Source organism: Trichechus manatus, unplaced genomic scaffold (assembly GCF_000243295.1).
Source record: "Trichechus manatus latirostris isolate Lorelei unplaced genomic scaffold, TriManLat1.0 scaffold00027, whole genome shotgun sequence".
Classification (NCBI taxonomy): domain Eukaryota; kingdom Metazoa; phylum Chordata; class Mammalia; order Sirenia; family Trichechidae; genus Trichechus; species Trichechus manatus.
In genome coordinates this window covers 19305852-19323652 of record NW_004443963.1, presented here as the reverse complement: position 1 = coordinate 19323652, position 17801 = coordinate 19305852, and the positions used below count along the sequence as shown (strand labels likewise).

Sequence of the window (17801 nt, the reverse complement as noted above, 5' to 3'; positions counted from 1 at the left end):
CTTAATTCTTACACATTCTTGCAATAATTAGAACAGCTTTTTCTCTTTCTGCTGAGAGTTCTGTCACAGTTTTATAATCACACTGTAGGATCAAGTTTTGTTGTCTCCAAGGAGAACTAGGAACAGTGTTATTGTTACTCAAATCTTGCACGAAACTTACAAATGTATTTATTGTATCTCCACAGAAAACAGTCCATAAAATAAAGCAAGATAATATAATTATACAATATAATATCATGCAGTAGAATACAAGAAAGATCAAATACACAAAAACAAATCAAATAAAAATGTGTTTAACTTCCTGTAGTTTACCCTGGGGAAGAATTTGGGAACAGAACGCTTGCTATTTTTGTGAAATAGGAATTTTTACCAATAAATTTTTTAAATGCCAGTGGTATTATTAGGAACCCTGGTGTCGCAGTGGTTAAAGCTACCAACTGCTAACTGAAAGGTCGGCGATTTGAAACCACCAGCCACTCCATGGGAGAAAGATGTGGCGGTCTGCTTCCATAGAAATTTACAGCCTTGGAAACCGTATGGGGTCGCTAGGAGTCAGAATCAACTTGACAGCAGTGGGTTTGGTTTTGGTTTTTAATGGTATTATCATTGTTGTCATAGTTCAAAATGCATTTCTAGCCCTTGGGCATTAAATCTGGTAAAATAGGTTTGTTCCTGGTGTGTATCAAGATGCATTCCTTTGTCGAGTGTCAAGTGGTTAGATTTGTGGCTTCCATCTGCCATTTTCTTATATCTGTAGTCAGTGCATATACGTCCTAGAAGTATATACCCCATCAACATACATCATTTTTATTTTCTCTCCATAGCAAAGGAGACTCACTACTGATAAAACTGTTTGTTTTCAAGATTTCAGAAGTAAATAACAGTGTTCCAATTATTTCTTGAACCAGTGAATAATTTTAGCCACTGTGTTCAGCTACTGTTCTTCATCTCTTAATTTTGGTTCTGTTTTCGTGGAAATGATTTATTACCCAAAATAGAAATAAAATAGAACCATAGACATTAAAATTAAAAGAAAAACCAATCTCCCCCTCTGTCTTAGTCATCTAGTGCTGCTATAAGAGAAATACCACAAGTGGATGGCTTTAACAAAAAGAAATTTGTTCTCTCACAGTCCAGTAGGCTACAAGTCCAAATTCAGGGTGTCAGCTCCAGGGGAACGCTTTCTCCGTGGGCTCCGGAGGAAGGTCTGTGTCATCAGTCTTCCCTTGGTCTGGGAGCTTCTCTGTGCAGGAACCTCAGGTCCAAAGGATGCGCTCTGCTCCCGGCACTGCTTTCTTGGTGGTATGAGGTTCCCATATCTCTCTGCTCCCTTCCCTCTTTTGTATCTCAAAAGAGATTGGCTTAAGACACAACCTAATCTTGTAGACCTCATCAGTTTAACTGCTGCTAATCTATCCTATTACATCATAATGAAAGCATTGTCAACACATAGGGAAATCACATCAGAAGATAAAATGGTAGACAATCATACAATACTGGGAATCATGACCTAGCCAAGTTGACAGATATTTTGGGGGGACACAATTCAATCCATGATACCCCCTTACATAGGTGAAATGCTAGGTAGTATTTTCTTCTTAGAGCTGAAGTAACAGAGCCACAGCGTGGAACTGCAAAAGAGTTTTCTACATAGGCTCATAAAGGAGCAGATACCTGTCTTTCTCCTTGGGGCCTGTCATAAGTTATTTAAGAGTTGGAATCAATAATCATGATGCTTTGTGGCATATTCTCCTCAGTGAATTTTTTTTTTTTGCTTGATTATATAGGATGCAAGGTTTAGTAAAGTTTGAATCCCAAGTATTTTGAGTGCCTCTTTATTATCTAGAGTAGTTGAAAGATACTTCTTCATCTGTTTTGGCTTAGAGGATGAAAAAGTACTTGAACTTCTCAGATAAAAAGCTTTGAAATGTAAAATGTTTTCACAAGAACTTTATATTTTCTTATTTAGAATAATGTCATACAATTTTGTACTTGAGGTTGTCCTTAGAATCCTCTCAGTCTTTCAGCTTGTGTTAATAATGGGGATATGAAGCAGAATTAAAAATAATGGTTGAATCTTAATTTTGGCTGTATTGCCTCTCAAGAGTTTGTATGTGCCTGTCTCTTGACTAGAACATGAAGGAAATGTTGATTTCTAAAGAATTAATTGAAGGTACCCTTCAGTATCCACAGAAGCTCGTAATCTCTGGTTATGAGCTCTCCCGTCTTCCTTTCCTTCATTTAAAAAAAAAAAAAAGCATTAGACTGCTCAGTAGCCCTTTCTAGTCTGATTTTTCTGGCTGTTGATTTTCCTCCATTTAATGATGTGTACATTGCATTGAGTAGGAGTACATTCTAAAGTCTGGGCAAATGGGCATGTATTGATATTTTCAGATTATGAGCAATGCCTCAGGTGGCAATGTATGACTATCTTAAGTCATAATTAAAGATGGCTCCTTGGTGTTACATGAATCTATAAAAACATAACAAATACATTTCATAAAATTATTTGATAATGTCTTTTATTTTGAGAAATGTGTTCTCTTAATGCTCTTAAGAGATGGGTAGGTAGTAAAATACCTCTTGCAACTGTAGGCAACAAATGAAAAAGTAGACTTTGAATCTCTTGGCTGTTCCACCAGGTTTATCCTCGGTTAGACTGTATTTTCTACGTAGTGTGTTTTGAGATTCCTTAAATCAAGACGTTCTTTCTCCAGCTGTGTTTAAATGACTTTTAGTATTAGAAGATTTCTTTTCTTCAGATTGTATCTCTTGGTTCTTCAGAGCATGACTAGAGCCAGACAGCTCCATGCATGCTTGTTTGCTGAGTTTGCTCAATGACTTATTTAACAAATATCTGTAAAGTATATACTGTATGTTAGGCACTTTGTTACAACTCTATCTGGTTTGTTTTTTGTTTGTTTGTTTGTTTGTTTTTGTTTTTTTTAATCATTCCAGGACTGTTGAGGAATATTTTAATATCTCAAGATGGTGTTAAATTGGGAACATGTGTTTTCAAAAAAGAAGCACCAGGCTCATTGTATTGTTCCACTCTGAGACAACCTTGGGGGACCACGATCCCCATCCTTAAGCTTGTAAGGATCATGATGCTTGTGAGGCTGTTCCAGGTGTTTGTGACTGCCTATAACCACTGCTTGATGCCTGCCTAATCCTAATTGCCTAAGTGATGAGGAACTCTTCTATGAGCTTCTCGTCCCTGTTGAAGCACTTTTGAAATTTCAGCATTTTCTCCCACCTGTCTGTCACTCATTTTACCAGATCCATCCTCACTTAAAACTATACAAGCTACTTACATGAGAGTTGTAAATTGTGTGTTTTATCTGGTCTTGTCATGGACTTAGCATGTGATCAGTAATCCACTTCCCTCTCTGCAGCTGTTTTACTTAAAATTGTGTTTAAAACTCTATCAGAATTGCTACCTTGGATGCTCTATAAAATGGCAAGTAGATTGTCTCCTACTACACAAATGTGTAAATTTATTACTCTTTTTATGTTCAGAGGTGCTGCTGTCAGCCATTTGCTATCAGAAAGGCTTCTGAGTTGCTTCTGACAGTAGTGGCTTGTGTTATACGTTGGCACAGAGACAGTTCACCATGGGTCTCCTAGGGGACCACTGGCAGAAGTATAAATGGAACACTGGGATGTGAAGGCTTTAGCATAAGACAGTAATGCTTAAAAGGTTACATTTTGCTTTCCTTTTGTCTTTCCCTCTCTTTTTAAAGGAGTGGTGAATGTGTTGCTAACAACTCCACTCTGGGTGGTAAATACCAGACTGAAGCTGCAAGGGGCAAAATTCAGGAATGAAGACATTGTACCAACCAACTACAAAGGTATCACTGGTAAGTGTCTCTTGGGTGAGTTCTTGTTTAAAGGTTTTCTTTTCTCTTTGTATCTGGAATTTATTGCCACAATAATGCTCCATAACAACCTCAAATCTCAGTGTTTACAAAGTATTTCTTTAACTCATGTGTCTATGGCTGGACAGCCTAGATTTAACTAATCTAGGCTGACCCCAGCCTCAGAATCTCAGCATCACGTGTCTCTTGTCCTCTCCCTGGGACCAGCCAGAGCATGTTTTTCTCATGGTGATGGCAAAAGCACAAGAGGACACAGTCACTGGTACCAGTGTGTACAAGCCCCTGCTTGTGTCTTGTCTGCTAACATCCTATTAACCAGGGCCTATCACATGGCCGAGCCCAAAGACAGGGGGTAGAGAAGTATACTGTTCCCATGAAGTGGAGGGAAAGGGCTGAGTATTTTTGAATCTACTATATGTTTTTTCTAGAGTTGTCTTTGGATAAAGGTACCAGATTAATATGTGATATCTTTGAGCTTCTGCTTTTTAATAGTACCACATTGCCAGTTTCTCCTTTGCCGTGTTTCCATCTTTGTATATTAAAGCAATGTAGGGGTAACTTTTGGGAATGAGAGCAATGGTTTTCTTATAAGGCAAATACCATACAGTGGACTCATCTTTTGTTGTACTGTGTTGTAAAACACGTGGGTTATCAGTTCACAGTCCTCTGTAATACAGAGTTTCTGCTGGTGGTGATGATTAGTTAGGAAAACTTGACATTCTAACCTCAGATTCTCAGAAAAAACCTGCCTATGATTGAAGTTGATCTCTCAATAACTTGGTGACTGTCAGTGTCTGATTATTATTAAAAAATAGTTGACTGATGAACTTGCCTCTACAATACCATTGCAAGAAGGAAGTTTTGGTAGAACCAGTACGGTTTATGTTCTGGGTATATTTCAACAAAATTCGCGTGTCTTCTCTAGTTAGGGGATTTTCATCATGCTTTTCAAAAGCCCCTGATTTCTTGCTTAGATGCTTTTCACCAGATAATTCGAGATGAAGGAATCATGGCTTTGTGGAATGGCACATTTCCCTCCTTGCTGTTGGTCTTCAATCCTGCTATCCAGTTCATGTTCTACGAAGGTTTAAAACGGCAGCTTTTAAAGAAACGAATGAAGGTAATCCTCATTTTGAAAGCAGCAAAATAATAGTCTGGTGGTACAGTGGATGAGGGCTTGCCTGCTAACCAAAAGTTGACAGTTCGAACCCACCAGCCAATCTGCAGGAGCCAGAGTGGCAGTCTGCTTCTGTAAAGATTACAGCCTAGAAAACCTTATGGGGCAGTTCTACTCTGTCCTATAGGATCACTATGAGTCGAAATCAACTCGATGGCACACAACAATGATGACATCTTCTTCTTGTTAGGATTGACATACTTCTGTCTTCCTTTGTTCTCCAGCTTTCTTCTTTGGATGTGTTCATCATTGGTGCAATAGCCAAAGCGATTGCCACCACGCTCACCTATCCCATGCAGACCATACAATCGATTCTGAGGGTGAGTATGGGGTTCTCCCTGCATTCAGTCAAACAGCATCCTAAAATACAGCTTCTCTCTATTTAAAAGCCCCAGCTCCTTTAAGCAATGTTAATAAAGTAATAAAGTAATCAGTTGTTAGGCCAAAGTATTCCTCATCCATTTTCTGTTTGTTTGATGTTCTGCTAACCAGGCTGGCTATCAGTTGGTTTCTTATTTAGTTTGGAATGAAGTTTGAATTTGCAATTTCTAAGGTAACATAATGTCTCCAAAAACCCAAACAAGGAGGAAGTTTCTTTAAGAACTTCAGAAAAGCATAAGTGTTCTTCTTTCTCATTCCGGTTGGTTTGCTCAGTGCCCTAGGGCAGATTATCCTCTACAAAATCAAAGGTTAATTCTTTTACCTCAGTCAGGAGGAATAAATTATTTTGCTTCCCTGAAGCACTTCCAAATTTCTCTTTTTTCATTCCTTCAGTCAAATATTTATTAAACACCCACCCTGGTACACAGTGGTGAATGAAACAGTCATAATCTCTGCCCTCCTGGAGCTAGTTGAGGAGACATTGAACAGGTAAACAAAATAAATACATAGTTACAGATCGAGAAAGGAGGAAGTGAATGGCACTGTGATTTCCTGGAGGAGGGGCAGAGTAGGGCTCTTCTTAGTTGGAAGACTGGGAATGGGTTTCGCTGAGGAGGCATATTTAAAGAAAGAAAAGAACCCGGCTGTGCAAAGAGTAGAAGAAAGAAGACTTTAGATAGTGAGAACATCATGTGCTGCAAGCTTGGTGAATTTTAGGGACTGAAAGGAGACCGCTATGGCTGGAGAGTGGCCCAGGATGAAGTTGGAAAACAAAGCAAGGGACTGTAGGTGAGGATTCATAGGGTTGGGAACTGTAGGTGGGGATTCATAAACTGCCTCATAAGGTCCCCAAGGCTGTAAGTCTTTACGGAAGCAGACTGCCACATCTTTCTCCCATGGAGCGGCGGGTGGGTTCAAACTGCTGACCTTTTGGTTAGCAGCCAAGCACTTCAACCACTGCGCCACCAGGAGTCATTTATTTTAAAACAGTGGCATTCAAATAAATGTATTTTAACATTTTTATATAGTAAACATATAATATGAAGAACTTGGACTGCAGAGATTCTAGCTGATTAGTCTTTATCAGAACTTTCTAAAGAAGTAGACGTTAAGCTATACCATCGATATCTAAATCATCATCCTGGACATGTTTTGTTTGAGATAGAATTTCCTTCATAATTCTCTGAAAATGAAAATTCTCCTGCTTGCCTCACACTTATTTCATTAAAAATAGAGAATTAATGAAATCTATGGTACTTGTTGGATATTTTTATTACATGTTGTAAGACCTTACTCTTACACAATTTCCTCTCCAGGTAGAAATTAAGATAAAGAAATCAATAACAGGCATTGTTTATCTTTTTTCCTTCTTCCCCAGTTTGGACGTCACAATCTAAACCCAGAAAACAGAACGTTGGGGAGTCTTCGGAATGTTCTCTATCATCTGCACCAACGAGTAAGGTGAGCTTTGTAGATTCTACACGTTCTATTGTCTTTTTAAGCAGTCGACTCTGCCAGAGAGTGGCTGGACTTCCTTTCCTTGCCCTACTGCCTTAGCTGTGGCAGCCTAGAAAACCTTGCCCTTGCATACTGTGCTCAGACATTTCCCATTTTAGGAGCTTAGTGCAATTTGACAACATTTGGGGAAATTATGGAAAAGTTCAGGTCCTTATTCTTTGTTAGTTACAAATATACAGAACTCCCTTAGAAAGGGTACCCTCCTGTAATATAATATAGAGAACGTTCTGCCTGGGTGGTATTTCCATCAATGACATATCCTATGACCTCTCTTGTTGAAAGGAATAAGCAGATGTTATAAAGTAGTAGTAGTGGGAAGAGGGTGGGGGGGAGTAGGAAGAGTAATAACAGTTATGATGATGATGATGGTGATGATGATGAGAGTAGTGTCTTAGGCTGGGTTCTCTAGAGAAGCAAACCCAGTGAAGCATACATATTTAGAGAGAGAGGAGGAGATTTATCTCAAGGAAATGACTCAAGCGATTGTAGAGGCTGGCAAGTCCCAAGTTTGTGGGTTGGGCATCAGGCCAGAAACATCTCCTGACTCACGTAGCTGCAGGGACTGATAAATCCAAGACTGGCAGGTAAGATGGCAGGCTACTGCCTCAGGTCCCAAGAACCAGGGTTCAGATGATTATGAGCCTGATGCAGGATCCAGACTGAGCAAAAGCTAGCAAGCTTTGCCAGAATGTCCATATATATTGGATGCAGGCTACCCCCAAGGAAACTCCCCTTACAACTGATAGGCTGCTCAGATCAGATCATGTCATGGAGGTGATTACATTATATCACAAAATGGATGATAACTACATCATTGCCAAATTACATCAGTATGTAACTGCCAAACCACTGAGAGTCATGGCCCAGCCAAGTTAACACACAACCTTAACCATCACTTTCCACCCCTTGTCAACTTGGCAGCTGTACCCATCTCCTTAAACCATACACAATCTCTAAACAAAGACAGTTACAAAGTCATACTTGCACCTAACATGATACAACTAACACATGTACAACCAAAAACGTACTAGCCCCATTTACATCTTATATTTTATGAATGAATCAAACATGAATATTTGATGCACACATACAAGGAAGAAATACAACAATTACAGTCCACGTTTTTGCAGCTGGTCGCATGGTCATAAATGGTATTTAGAACTACCTTCTTCCAGTACCCATTCCATATTCCCTTTACCCTCAGCAAGCACCTCAGCTGGTTGTGATTCTTTGCCTGTTTGGGTGACCCAAACCTTCATTCCTGAAAGGTTTTGGCCATTAGTAGCCATGTCGGAATTGGGTTGCTGTAGTTTTCCATTAACTTTAATCACAGGGCATGGTAGTCCTAAGAGACATCTTAAGGGATCTCCTGTATTCCAGACATACTCTACTTTGCCTCCATTACGTAATATCAGTCCCATTTGCCCTTGATAATCAGGATCAATCACATCAGCCAATATGGTAACTCCTTTCTTTGCCTGTTGATCCAGGGGCATGAGGAGCCCAAATTAGCCTGGTGGTATTTTTAACTTCCAGTTCAGTGGAATCATTGTTGTGTCTCCTGGTGGGTGCATTCCTCCCTTTGAAACTAAGACCTCTAGACCTGCAGAGCATAGAGTTTTGGGGACAGGAAGCAAAAATTTTGCCAGTGTTTCACTAGGGATAATAGTGAGTGGTGCTACTCCCATTTCCACTCCTTGATTCCTGGACCCATGAATCCTGGCTATGGGAGAAACAGCACCATGTGTTGGACTCTGGTTTAGAGTATATACAACCTCATGAAGAACATTGCTCCAACCCTGCAAGGTATTGCCACCTAGCTGGCGCCACAGTTGTGTCTTTAGAAGGCTATTCCATCATTCTGTCAAGCCAGCTCCCTCAGGATGATGGGGAACATGGTAAGATGATTGAATTCCATGAGTATGGACCCATTGCCGCACTTCATTTGCTGTGAAGTGAGTCCCTTAATCTGAGGTGATGCTGTGTGGGATACCATGATGCTGGATAAGGCATTCTGTAAGTCTAAGGATGGTGGTTTTGGCAGAAGCACTGTGTGCAGGGAAGGCAGATCCATATCCAGAGTAAGCGTCTATTCCAGTAAGAACAAAATGCTGCCCTTTCCATGATGAAAGCAGTCCAATGTAATCAGCCTGCGCCAGGTTGCCAGCTGATCACCTTGAGGAATGGTGCCATACTGGGGACTCAGTGTTGGAATCTGCTGCTGGCAGATTGGGCACTCAGTGGTGGCTGTAGCCAAGTCAGCCTTAGCAAGTGGAAGTCCATGTTACTGAGCCCATGCATAACCTCCATCCCTGCCATCTTGGCCACTTTGTTCAAGAGCCCGTTGGGCAGTGATGGGAGTGGCTGGGGAAAGAGGATAACTGATTTCCACAGAACATGTCATCCTATCCACTTGATTGTTAAAATCCTCCCCTGCAGAGGTCATCCTTTGGTGTGCATTCACATGAGACACAAATACTTCATTTCTTTGGCCCATTCTTAGCGGTCTATCCTCATACCTCATACCTCTTTCTCATACCTCCTTGTTTCCAGTTTTCCAATCATGTTCCTTCCAAGTAAGTCCCTGACCATCCAGCCAAACAGTTGGCAACATCCTATGACTCAATATACAGTGGCATATGTGTCCATTTCTCCTTCCAAGCAAAATGAACAACTAGGTGCACTGCTCAAAGTTCTGCCCATTGGGAGGATTTCCCTTCACCACTGTCTCTCAGAGAGGTCTCAGGGAGGAGCTGTAGTGCTGCCGCTGTCCACTTTCAGGTGGTGCCTGCATATCACGCAGAACCATCTGTAAACCTGGCACGGGTTTTCTCTCCCTCAGTCAGCTGATCGTAAGGAACTCCCCATGAAGCCATAGGTGCAGACTGGGAGAGGGCAGGTAATGTGACAGGAGTGGAGATCATGGGTATTTGGGTCACTTCCTCATACAACTTACTTGTGCCTTCAGGTCCTGCTCATGCTTGATCTTATATATACTACTTCCATTTAATGATAGAGTACTACTGTACAAGTCTGACATTATGGCAACACCCAGTTCATGATGGGCAGCTCAGGCCACGCGGAGACTTGGTGGCCCGTGGTTAAGCGTTCAGTCTCTACTAAGGCACAGTAACAAGCCAAAAGCTGTTTCTCAAAAGGAGAGTAGTTATCTACAGGGTATGGCAGGACTTCGCTCCAAAATCCTAAGAGCCTGCACTGTGATTCCAATAGGGGTCGGCCAGAGACTCCAAACAGCATCTCCATCTGCCACTGACACTTCAGGCACCATTGGATCAGTCGGATCGTATGGCTCAAGTGGCAGAGCAGCTTGCACAGCAGCCTGAACCTGTTGCAGAGCCTGCTTTTGTTCTGTGCCCCACTCAAAGCTAGCAGCTTTTCGAGTTACTTGATAAATAGGCCGGGGTAGCACACCAAAGCAAGGAACATGTTGCCTCCAAAATCTAAAGAGGCCCACTAGACGTTGTGCTTCCTTTTTAGTTTTGGGAGAGACCAGATGCAATAGCTTATCCTTCATTTTGGAAGGAATATCTTGACATGCCTCACATCACTGGACTCCTTGAAGTTTCACTGAGATGGGAGACGCCTGAATTTTTATCGGCTTAATTTCCCACCTTCTAGCATGCAAGTGTTTTACCAATAAGTCTAGAGTCATTGACATTTCTTCCTTACTAGGTCCAATCAGCGTAATACCAAGTGTAATGGACCAGTGTGATGTCTTTTGGAAGGGAAAGGTAATCAAGGTTCATGCAGACTAAATTATGACAGAGAGCTGGAGAGTTGATACACCCCTGAGATAGGCCAGGGAAGGTGTATTGCTGGCCTTGCCAGCTGAAGGCAAACTGCCTCTGGTGATCCTTTGAAACCTGAATCAAGAAAAAGGCATCAGCTAGACCAATATCTGCATACCAGGTACCAAATCCATTGCTGTTGAGTCAATTCTGACTCATAGCGACCAGGAGATGTATTAATTTGCTAAGCATTGAAAGCACATCTGGAACAGCAGCTGCAATTGCAGTCACCGCCTGGTCAAGTTTATTAAAATCTACTGTCATTCTCAAGATCCATTTGTTTTTGCACAGGCCAAATAGGCTAGTTGAAAGGGAATGTGGTGAGAATCACCACTCCTGCATCCTTCAAGTCTTTAATGGTGGCAGTAATCTCTGCAGTCCCTCCAGGAATGCTGTATTGCTTTTGGTTTACTGTTTTCCTAGGTAGAGGCAGTTGTCATGGCTTCCACTTGGCTCTTCCTACCATAATAGCCCTTACTCTATTTGTCAGGGATCCAGTGTGGGGGTGTCATGGATTGAATTATGTCCCCCAAAAAATGTGTGTGTCAGTTTGGCTGGGCCATGATACCTGGTACTGTGTGATTTTCCTATATGCTGTAAATCCTGCCTCTATGATGTTAATGAGCGAGGATGGGTGGCAGTTGTGTTAGTAAGGCAGGACTCAATTTAAAAGATTGGATTGTGTCCTGAGGCAATCTCTTGAGATATAAAAGACAGAGGTGAGCAGAGAGACAGGGGGACCTCATACCACCAAGGAAGAAGCACCAGGAGCAGAGCGCGTCCTTTGGACCCAGGGTTCCTCTGCAGAGATGCTTCTAGTCCAGGGGAAGACTGATGATGACGAGGACCTTCCTCCAGAGCCAACAGAGACAGAAAGCCTTCCCCTGGAGCTGACGCCCTGAATTTGGACTCTTAGCCTACTTTACTATGGGGAAATAAATTTCTCTTTGTTAACGCCATCCATTTGTGGTATTTCTGTTATAGCGCACTAGATGACTAAGACAGGGTGTTCTGCCAGTTGCTGAGTATATCTATTCCAATTATGCATTCTGGAACTGGGGAAATCACTACAGGATGGGTTCGGGGACCCACTGGACCTACTGTGAGGCAGACATGAGCCAAGACTTTCACTTTCAGCAAGCAGTGTTGTGTCATCTGCATATTGCAGGTTGTTAATGAGTCTTCCTCCAATCCTGATGCCGCGTTCTACTTCATATAGTGCAGTATAGCATACCAGACCCCTACAAACTTTTGTGTGGTTAAGAATCACCTGAGGTGCTTGTTAGAATGCAGATTCATGCCTCTCCTCTGGCTTGAGGCTGGAAGGCTACATTTCTGAACTAACCCTGTTGATTCTGATGTGGGTAGACCTTACCTTGAGAACCATTGAGGTGGACTTTCTTGAGTTTCTTAGGTTAACATAATTCAATTTAGTCAATGAAGTAGGAATGGATGGATCAAGGCTTTTTGTTCCTATTTGTCACATGATTTGCCCCAAATAGGTTTTTCACACATAGCAAATATATACAGTGAGACCTGTGAGAGCCGGAACTCGACTAGACTGCCTTGATTTTCCAAGTCTTGCAAGTTTTCCACCTTTGACAGGATGCAAGCACCACTTTTCTGTCACTCTATTCAGTGGAAAATATTTGCATTTTCCTTCTCTGACAGGTCTGCCCTACACAGGTTTTGGCTTTCTCAGGTTTTACTCTGAAATGTATAGGTAATCCCTGATTTATGACAGGGTTCCAGTCCAATGACTGTCATAAGTCGGTTCCAACATAAGGCAAATACCTTTTTTTTTTTTTTTTAGTTTTCATTATTATTGCTTTTTATTATCAGTATCTTTATAAATCTGGTCTTTATTTGTCTTTGGGGGTTGGAAACATTAAATATAAACTTACGTATATATTTTAATACATACATAAAAAAACAAAACAAACCCTGTTGCCGTCAAGTCAGTTCCGACTCTCAGCGACCCTACAGGGCAGAGTGGTACTGCCCCATAGGGTTTCCAAGGAGCAGCTGATGGATTCGAACTGCTGAACTTTTGGTTAGCAGCTGTAGCTCTTAACCACTGCCCCCCAGTGCTCCAATACATACATATATACATTTTAAAAATACATAAATTATAAAGTCATAAAAATGTACTCCCATAATGAAATTAACCGATACTTCTGATGGTACGAAACACCAAATACAATCACCCTATAGACCTGATCTATAATGAAGTCCGCGTCAGTGTCATAACAATGAAATCGGACTCATAATGGCTTTTGGGCATTGCACAGTTCAGTTGTCATACGTCTGTAGAGTTGAACATTTCCCAACTTTATCCATTAAGATTCCCGACACCGACTTTGTTGTAGACCAGGCCATAGCCTGCTATACAGCATTGTTTTGAACACTAAATCATAACATTGAACGTCTGTGAATGAACATCTGAGAATAATAACAGCAAATTATGTGCTCCAACATTATATGTAGTACATATTACTAACAATAAAATATACCAAAAAAAAAAGCAGACAGTCGTGAGTGTGGTTCATTATAACTAGAATACGTCATAAATTGCGGACTATCTGTAGTAATAACTTCTGAATGGAGCACTTGATCGGCTTTAACATCTCAATCTGCATGCTGTGTATAGCCCTAGAGTCGCTGATGAAATACCATATGAGATTAATTCACTCTCCACAAATAGCCTTGGCAAGATCATTTACTCTGAACTTCTGGTTCCAGCTGAAGCGCTCTTCTCTGATGTTAGAGCCGTCGTTCTAGAGGAGTGGTCCCCAGACTGGCATCTTCATCCTCACCTGGGAGCTTGTTAGAAATGCAAACTCTCTCTCCCCATCCCACACTTAATGAATCAGAAACACTGGGATGGGACCTAACAATCTTTTTTAACAAGCCCTGTAGGTGATCCTGATGAATCCTGAAATTTGAGAACCAAACTTTGGGTTAGAGGATCAAATGTATGGAAGACTGAGAATCTGATAGCCTTTCATTTCTATCACATACTCAAATGAGGATAAAATGATCTAAACCAATTGGCAGCCTTCCTACTATTTAGAGACTGTTATGTTGAAATAAGTGAGTTGGTACCTGGAGCAACAGAGGAAGAAAGAGAGTCAGGAATAAGAGGAAGAAATGGAATGTGTGGCTAATTGTCTCCATGAACACCTGCCTCCTTTACCATGAGACCAGAAGAACTGGATGGTGCCTGGCTACCATTACTGAACATTTTGATCAAAGATTCTTTAGAAGAATCCTGTTCAGAAGGGGAAAATGCAGAATAGAATCTCAAATCCTCTTGGACTCCAGTCTTTCTGGAGCCACGGAGGCTGGATTAACCCCTAAAACTATCTCCCTGAGATAATCTTTAAATCTTCAACCATAAGTATCCCCTGAAGTCTTCTTAAAACCAAACAATAGTTTAGCTTAACTAGTGTCATGGATTGGATTGTGTCCCCCCAAAATATCTGTCAACTTGGCTGGGTCATGATTCCCAGTATTGTATGATTGTGTAATCTGATGTGATTTCCTTACATGTTGTAAACTCTATCACTATGATGAGGTTATATGTGATCTCCTTATGTGTTGTAAATTCTGTCACTGTGATGAGGTTATACTGATGAGGTTTACAAGATTAGATAGTGTCTTAATGCAATCTCTTTTGAGATATAAAAGAGAGAAGCAAGCAGAGACACATGGGAACCTCATACCACCAAGAAAGCAGTGCCGGGAGCAGAGTGCATCCTTTGGACCTGAGGTTCCTGCGCAGAGAAGCTCCCAGACCAAAGGAAGATTGATGACATGGACCTTCCTCCAGAGCTGATGGAGAAAGCGTTCTCTTGGAGCTGACGCCCTGAATTTGGACTTGTAGCTTGCTGGACTGTGAGAGAATAAACTTCTCTTTGCTAAATCCATCCACCTGTGGCATTTCTGTTAGAGCAGCACTAGATGACTAAGACAACTAGTAAAAAATATCTGCCTTGAGTGTTAATGCTCTTCTGAGAGCTATCTATGGGATCAAATTGACAACAGCAACTGGAAAGATTAGGTAGGAACCTTCGGGGGCAGTGAGTTTATGTTAATGGGGGAAGAACAACTCAGAAAAGGAGGATGAGAATGGTTGCACAACTAGAAGAATATAATCAATGCCACTGAATTGTACATGTATAAACTGTTAATTGGTGTATGTTTTGCTGTGTTTATTCTCAACAACAACAAAATAGATAACATTTACAAAAAAGCAAGAAATTGATTGAGTTGGGAGAGTGTTAAAGACCTAAAAGTTTTTGGTTAGATCTCAGATTTTGGTATTATACTATTTTAGGAGGTTTTAGGATCTGCATCCTCTCATGGGATACTGTTGGCATTCTGCTAATTAATGACTATAAAGACAGCAAAGTATTGGTAGCTCGTGAACACAAAACCTTCATCAGCCCTCAAATATCTTTAAAGACAAGAAGTATTTTGACAACAAAAGTCTGTGCTGAAACCTAAAATCTCCATTGCTTGTTTTGATCCTAAGGATAAACCTTTGCAAAGTAGCATCTTTCTCTGACACAAGAGTTGAGTTTTATAAAGAAAACTTTTCATTTTTTTCAAACCTCTTTCCTTTTAGACGCTTTGGAATAATGGGACTCTACAAAGGCCTGGAAGCCAAACTGCTGCAAACAGTCCTCACTGCTGCTCTCATGCTCCTTGTTTATGAGAAACTGACAGCTGCTACCTTCACTGTGATGGGGCTGAAGAATGCACGCAAGCACTGAGACACCTTACCTGGAAATGTGCGGAAAGATGCTCAGGATGGAGGGTTTCCTTCTGAAACATAGCTGAGTGAAAAGAACGAATTCCCTCTTCACTCTTGCTCCTTCCACCATGAATTTTACCCCCATAGGCTTGAAAAGCATGAAAGGGTGGACATGGAGTAGAGCCAGCTGGACCTATTGCCAGCTTAATTTTTATGATGGTTGGTTGGATTTTTGTGGGGAGGGTTGAGTTAATGGTCACAGAAAGAAGACATTATTAAAAACCTAAAAATGAGCATTTGTGGAGGTTTACTTGTTTCCTTAAGGGGAGGGAGTGTTGCTCTTAAGTGTAATCTTTTCCATTTAAATTGACCAGCTTTTTTCTTTCCCTGAGCCCTTCCCCAGCTTCTTGGAAAATTTAGTAAGATTCAACCCTGCTCATAAACTTCTGTATGTCTTAATGTTGCTATTTTCCTCACTAAAACAATTCATTATTTTTGTTGATATTTTTCTCTCCTGCTTTAGTACATGAGCTATTTATTTTGTAGGGGGAATGAAAATTATTAATCCCAGGTAATTTTCTTATAAACTATTTGTAAACATCACTTATTCATTAGTCTTTGACATATTTTTAAAAAAGTATTTGTTTTGGATCAACTCTTCGATTACAAAAGGCTTGAGGATTTAAGGGTTTTGTATCTGTATAAGCCCCAATCAGTCAAGTCCCAATAAATTGTCAGCACAAAAGACATTCTTGAAAGTTGCTCTTTATTAAGGTATTATGTTGGGTTTACAACCAAATGGTCAAAGTCACAAAAAAGAGAGATGGCTACCTTGTTTGAGCTCTGGAATATTCTCTCCCTTCATAAACTCTTGGCAGAGGCTGTATATTTTGAGAATAAACATCTGATTGAGGTTATTACTATTTGGAAGCATTCCTTAGAGTCCTGCTACTCAAAGTGTCGTCTGTTAAGCATTAACATTGACATCGCCTGGGAGCTTGTTGGACACGCAGCCTCTCAGTCTCCACCCCTGACCTTCTGAATCATACTGTGCAGTTTAACAAGATCCCCAAGTGATTCATAGTCACATTAAAGTTCCAGAGACCTTAGAGCCCCCAGTCCAACTGACAGTTGATTTGTTTCAGTTACAGAAACCAAGACAAAGATTTTTCTCCAAGGAAAGACTGGCTGACATATAAAAACAACCTCTGAAAGAACTAGGAGTCCTACGTAGAGCATCCTTTGCTTTCACTGCACAGCCCATTGCTCAGGTGGTAGGATGTTTATTACGTAGCTAGGAGTGAATTTACGTTATGATGGTTGTTTGAATTTTTGTGGGGGAGGTTGGACTAATGGTCACAGAAAGAAGACATTATTAAAAACCTAAGAATGAACATTTGTGGGGTTTATTGGTTTTCTTTTTTAACATCATGATAAACAGAGAAGATATTGAAGTTGTCAAGGATTTCATTTTACTTGGATCCACAATCAGTGCCCACGGAAGCAGCAGTCAAGAAATCAAAGGACACATTGCATTGGGCAGATCTGCTGCAAAAAGACCTCTTTAAAGTGTTAAAAAGCAAAGATGTCACTTTGAGGACTAAGGTGTGCCTGACACAAGCCATGGTATTTTCAGTCACCTCATATGCATGCGAAAGCTAGACAATGAATAAGGAAGACTGAAGAAGAATTGATGCCTTTAAATTTATGGTGTTGGTGAAGAATACTGAATATACCACGGACTTCCAGAAGAATGAACAAATCTGTCTTATAAGAAGTATAGCCAAAATGCTCCTCAGAAGCAAAGTCTCATGTACTTTGGACATGTTATCAGGAGGGACCAGTCCTGGCAGAAGGATGTCATGCTCAGTAGAGGGTCAGCGAAAAGGAGGATGACCCTCGATGAGATTGATCGATGCAGTTTCTGCAACAACGGATTCAAGCATAACAACGATTGTGAGGCTAGCACAGGACCCGGCAGTGTTTCATTCTGTTGTACGCAGGGGTCTCTATGAGTCAGAACCAGCTCGATGGCACCTGACAACAGGAGTGGATTTTGACATCTCAAGCCACTCAAGAAGCAAATTCTCTTGTGACATTAGTAGAACAACCCTGGGTTCCTGTGACTTAGTTTTTGTCTCTCTAACAAAATGACAGGTTTTTCACTTATAAATCTGTGATGCAGTCAGAGTCAGAGGGAGTAATGGTGAAGCAACTATGGACTCCAGTACTTAGCTCAATTCCGAGAGGGGAAATTTCTTTCTTATTTCCCCTCTTTG

At 40.9% G+C, this 17801-nt stretch overlaps 1 protein-coding gene across 2 annotated transcripts in view; it reads left to right on the top strand.

Annotated features, from left to right (window-relative positions):
* The window catches only part of SLC25A17 (solute carrier family 25 member 17), an 80005-nt gene extending 62992 nt beyond the window's left edge, over positions 1-17013 (top strand). For both annotated transcript variants that reach the window (XM_023729068.1, XM_004373890.2), the window contains exons 5-9: positions 3744-3860; positions 4853-4998; positions 5280-5375; positions 6815-6897; positions 15394-17013. In XM_023729068.1, the coding sequence (XP_023584836.1) occupies positions 3744-3860; positions 4853-4998; positions 5280-5375; positions 6815-6897; positions 15394-15541 (590 nt within the window). In that variant the 3' untranslated portion in view covers positions 15542-17013. The remainder of the gene's footprint in view (positions 1-3743; positions 3861-4852; positions 4999-5279; positions 5376-6814; positions 6898-15393) is intronic.
* Positions 17014-17801: the final 788 nt, after the last annotated feature.